Genomic DNA, 5,613 nt, shown 5'->3' with positions numbered 1-5,613 from the left:
GTTAAATTGAAAATTTAATATTTGAAGGGAATGATATGTTAACAAGTTCTTCGACAACTTGAATAATTACGCAACCAGTCAGGACCCTGATAAGTTCAGGGTGGATGAGACTAGTTAGTATCATAGAGTGGCCGCTATGATTATAAGATAATTCAGACCCGTGCTTGATGTTGCATAAAGATGATATCATAATTTCTCTCCTTTTTATTTTCAGATATTCATAATCCCACATAGATATCCAATATGGAAAAAACAATGATTAGAGTAGGGATTGGTTGAAGGATTGATAAGTTCTTTGTCAACTAGACTAGATTTGGTTGTTTGATATATTTCTCATTTTCCACAAGATGAAGAGAATAAGACAATTATTAGAGTCTCTTGAAGCACTAATAAGTGAGAACATGCTTTGGACACAACTGGACAAGAGATCAACATTCTCAAATTTTCATCAAAGTTTGGTGAATATCACTATCTTACAGAACGAGCTCGACGTCAATGATATTTGTTTAAGAGGTAGCATATTATAGGTGTGGCATGGATGCATTTATAATAGGGGTGCTAATATTATATAAGTTTGATTCAGATTCATATTAATCTTAAGCTAAATAAATTATTAGATGTGCTATCTTTCTAACTAAAGGTAAGTAAATTAAATTTATCAGGTTTCTGTAGTCTTCAAACTTGTTAAAACTGATCTCCGAAAGACTTCATGGACATGCAAGATTTGGATGCACTTGGTTTCCCTATCAGTCTAGTGTTCATTTCTTACACTCTAAAATGACTATGAGGCTAGTGAATCCTAATAAAACTCTACCCATATATAGCTCATCATATTTGATCAATTCTGAACTTACATGTATAGGATAACAAAGGCCACTCTTTTGAAGTATAAGAATTCTATTAAAACTCCTCCTTCATACTTTCTTTAGCGGAAAACTTATCCAAAAGAAGATCCTCTGCAGAAACTCATACAGGGGTGTAGTAGGATTTGACTTGGCTCGCAACACAAATTTTAAAGTTCAGTTTTAGTGGAATACGCGTTTGTCTTCTTTTTCTAACTAAGACACATTTCACGATCTCTTACATCCTTAGTAGATCTTTATAGAGAGACTTCCATTGTCAAGCAAATGCTTTCTCCAATAGTCCAAGTTCCTCTCCTTGTCATCCGTGACTGTCAAATATTGGAGTCTTATCATTTGATTGTAGAAATCTGGCGCGTTATAGTATTACTATCATTATCTCGATTGATGAATATCTTAATCAAGCATGCAAGAAAATAAATAAATAAATAAATAAAAATTTAAAAAAATAGGGGACAACAAAATGCCTTCACTACTACTCTTTATTCTGGATATTATGGTTTTTCGTAATTTTTAAAGATGAAGAATCCACATCCACAAATATCATAATTTACTGAACTTATTACAACTAAAGGGAGCATATATAACTATTTTGTTGAAAACAACACAGCTCAACAATTCACCACATACAATTTGTTTATTGCTTATCTTTGTGAAAGCAAATGCTCTTATGCTAATGACCTGTTACAATCATAACATGTTGTCAACTTAACGACTTTTTCTGATTTTTCAAAATAAAAAACACAAACTTTTTTTAAATATAAAAGGACTAGCTAGTTGTCTATATATATGTGACTCCCCTTGAAACTTAAATGGAGTCTCATATCTCATAGCTTCCCTGGCTTCCATCCTCCCTTTCTTTCTCTCTAGTTGTTTGTGTGCTTCTCAGAGTTTAGTAGAATTTGCGGTTTCACCCCTCCTTCAAGTGCCATGGATATCAAGAATCCATATGCAGTGGTTTTGATCATTCAGTTGATATATACCGGCATGTATGTGATCTCTAAAGCTGCATTCAATGAAGGTTTCAGTACTTACATCTTCATTTTCTATCGGCAAGCAGCTGCAACAATTTTGTTAGCTCCCCTAGCTTTTGCTTTCGAAAGGTATACATCCTGTCCTTGTTCCTCTTAATTTCGTTACTGTCAGAATCTTATTGCCGCAATCTGTCGATAGAAAATTTCATGCTAGTTCCCTATATTTCTTGATTACTAGGAAAAGTGCAGCATCTCTATCTTTCATGGTGTTGTTAAAGATGTTCATACTTGCCTTACTCGGGTATGGATTTCGATTCCTTCTTCAGTTAACGTATATAATTTTGATTATTTTTTGATTTTGTGACACTGAAATGTTCTGGGTATTACAGGATTACATTTAGCTTGAACCTGTATAATGTGGGTTTGAGGTATACTTCTGCAACTGTGGCATCTGCAGTCACAAACTCAGTCCCAGTGATTACCTTCTTCTTGGCTCTTCTATTAAGGTACAAACTATAGACAATGTGTACTAGAGCTATTTGATTTCCTAAGTTCATGACTAGTTATATAAAATAAAATCTGAAAACTTGTAAGGCCTGAAATCCAAAACTATATAACAAATGACAAACCTGAAATGGATTTTTTTTCCTTAGTAGGATAGAGTTCAGTATCTTCAATTATCACTGACAGAAAACTCAGAGGGAGAAGACTCCCATCTTATCATTAATAAGAATTTAACAAAATATTTGGTCATAAAGGATTGCAGCATGTACAATGCATTCACATATAATCTTACCGTTGGAAACAAAAAGAGTGCCTCATACAATACCGAGCTTTATGCTGAAATCGACGATCAACTCAGAACAGTGTGGCACCTTCACTGGAGGTGTTATTAGTCTTTTTCGCCTTCTGATCTCCACCATTGTATCCGGTGAATAAATTCCCTTATGTTACTGAAAAAGAAAAGGGCAGACCAATCTGTAGGACATTCTATTTTACTATTTATGCGCTCCCTCTGAGAACCATGGAGATTTGTTCTGCAGTTTCCAACAGCAAAAAGCTCCCTCCTCAAAGAATGAGGTGGATGAATATGATTACCCTCACTCATATATATAACCCTGGCCATGTTCACATGTTCTCTCCTTTTCTCCACGTTCATTCATCACTGCACCGCATAAGATTCCAGTGTGATCTTTATAAAAAGTTGAGGCCACCTCATTCTGTTGACACAATTAAGCACATGCCAATTCAATACAAGACCAACAAGACCAATAAGAATATTGGTGGATATACTCTCTAGATATGATGCTTTTGATCAACAGTTTATTCAAGTAATGAAAAGTTTCTAAATTATTTATATACTACGTACCGATAAATGCACTTCTCGATAATTTTATGCTTTTTTTCTTTCTAAAATTGTAAATTAATTACAGGATGGAAAGTGTCAGATTAAAGAGTATCTCAGGCATCGCGAAGATCTTAGGTGTGGCAATTTGCTTAGCTGGTGTTGTGACAATTGCTTTCTATAGAGGGCCTCATCTGAATCCTTTGAATCAACATCATCATCTCTTTAGCCACAAAAATAACTCAAGCCACCACACACAAATCCACTCAAAGGCGACATGGATAAAGGGAACTTTCTTTATGATCGCCGCGAATACATTTTGGTCACTTTGGCTTGTTTTGCAGGTAAATTTTGTCCCCGCGTATATTTAATTATTCCACTAAAACTGACTACTTATTCATAATTTTCTTTTTCTTTTTCTCCTTCTATTTTAGGGGATTTTATTGAAGGAGTTTTCTTCCAAGCTTCTCCTCACTACATTCCAGTGTTTCTTTAGCACTATCCAGTCATTTGTTGTTGCATTGGCTTTTGAGAGGGAAATCTCAAGGTGGCGGTTGAGTATGGATTTGGGTCTCCTTGCAATTGCATATTGTGTAAGTTCTTGCGTATGTATTAAATCTATATCGACACTTGTGCATGTCTTTGTACAATAATTATCACTCATGCATGCATGTCTTGTGTTGAAGACACAAGAACAATTTTAAATTCATGTCATGTTAAGTTAATGCTTTGATAGACCGTGACAACTATTTTTCCTTTTTATGAATACAAGTCGATAAATATTTATAACTCACATGGAGATTATAGCAAATGACAAAAATGTGTTAAAAGCATAAACTACAAATTCTAATTGCAGGGGTTTGTTGTTACCGGTGTAACTTTCTATTTGCAAACATGGTGTATTGAGAAGAAGGGCCCTGTTTTCTTAGCCATGACGACACCTCTAGCATTTGTGTTCACGACAATTTGCTCTTCATTTTTCTTAGGAGAAGCAACTTTTCTTGGAAGGTAAGTATGTAATTAATCATAATAATAAATTAATTTGTTCTATGTTTCGTATAATTTTTTTGATTAATATGAGTATGTTTTACAGTGTAATAGGTGGCATTTTGATGGTTGGTGGCTTATATGGTGTCTTATGGGGGAAGAGCAAAGAAAATGTGAAATGTGAACCAACAATTGAAGATGGGAAAGAATTTTATGAGGAGAAAGAACTTTCATCACCCTATCGTCCTCTCTAATTAAGCTTAGTTTTTATATCTTCTTTGCTTTCCTATCTTCAAAAAATTAAGAAATTAAAAAAAAATCATATATCTCTGTGAGATTATAGCTTGAAGAAGCAAAAAGTTCGGATTATTGATTATCAAAGGGATCTTATTTTGGAGAGGAATATGGAAATGTAACCGAAAATTATTATTTTCTTTTTAATGTATCTACATTTGTAACAGTTCAATGCACCAATTTGAGGCATGCAAATATTTATTTAAGGTACTTCGTGATAGCAATATGGTCGGGGACTAGAAGGTAATTAGTAAAATTATGGAATTGGAAATTTGTTTACTTAATTATTATTGTTTTTTTTTTTTGAAGTCTATTTGAAATGTTTTATTTTGATTTTTAATTGTGGATAATATTATACATGTGATGATGACAAGCGGGCAACAAGCTGCGCCGCTAATCCTTTCTGAATTGCAAAACCCAACCGACGAAACACGTAGTCAGCTGATCCTGCTGTAGCCACATTCCTATTCATAAATTTTTGTACCCTCCTGAGGAACTCCGCTGCATCAGCTGCAAGATAACCAAACGTATCGAACGCGAACGGGATGAAACTATGGTGATTGTCCTTGCAAGCTTGATCATGTTTGCCCACCTTTGCCTCTGCCGCCCTATCCGCTGCATGCCCAACCGTGAACACACCATTACCAAACCCCACCAACGGAGACACCCCCGTAAGATCAACACAAGCGTGCTTCCCTCCGCTCCAACTGTAGACAAGAACGTCTGCCGGCCTTAAAGTAGATCTAGCCTCTCCAGGAGGAGTGAGGAAGTTGACCGGCGCTTCCTTCTTGGATGGGATCCCTGCTCTTCGGAGGATATCATACAAGACATCTCTGACTAAGTCGTGCCTGTACTTGAACCCCGGCTGCTTCTGACAGTGGATGGCATGCTCTCCAAAAGCATCCATCGGCGTCCTACGACAAACTGGGCACATTGTCCCCTCCACGAACAAAGGAACCAACAACCTGTACCTGAGGATGGCCTGGTACTCCCCCGGAGTCATACGCTGCCCCAATCCCTCAATAGGCGTGGCCAACAAGAAATCCTGGGCATGCTTTGCCCGCAGACACCCAACAATCGCAACCTGCCTCTCTGATAGGTCAAACTCCGTCGATAGATCTCTACAAACGCCACCAAAAAAGATGTCTGCCAA

At 36.3% G+C, this 5,613-nt stretch overlaps 1 protein-coding gene across 1 annotated transcript; it reads left to right on the top strand.

The window, feature by feature from the left end:
• LOC109824665 (WAT1-related protein At5g64700-like) lies at positions 1,663–4,626 on the top strand. The gene is made up of 7 exons (XM_020391303.1): positions 1,663–1,963; positions 2,073–2,135; positions 2,224–2,340; positions 3,268–3,523; positions 3,614–3,772; positions 4,036–4,187; positions 4,273–4,626. The coding sequence occupies exons 1-7, from the start codon at positions 1,791–1,793 to the stop codon at positions 4,418–4,420; spliced, it is 1,068 nt and encodes a 355-aa protein (XP_020246892.1). The 5' UTR covers positions 1,663–1,790; the 3' UTR covers positions 4,421–4,626.

Source organism: Asparagus officinalis, chromosome 9, assembly GCF_001876935.1.
Source record: "Asparagus officinalis chromosome 9, Aspof.V1, whole genome shotgun sequence".
Taxonomy (NCBI): Eukaryota; Viridiplantae; Streptophyta; class Magnoliopsida; order Asparagales; family Asparagaceae; genus Asparagus; species Asparagus officinalis.
Note: the sequence above shows the minus strand (reverse complement) of the source record. Positions and strands in the feature narration are given on the sequence as shown.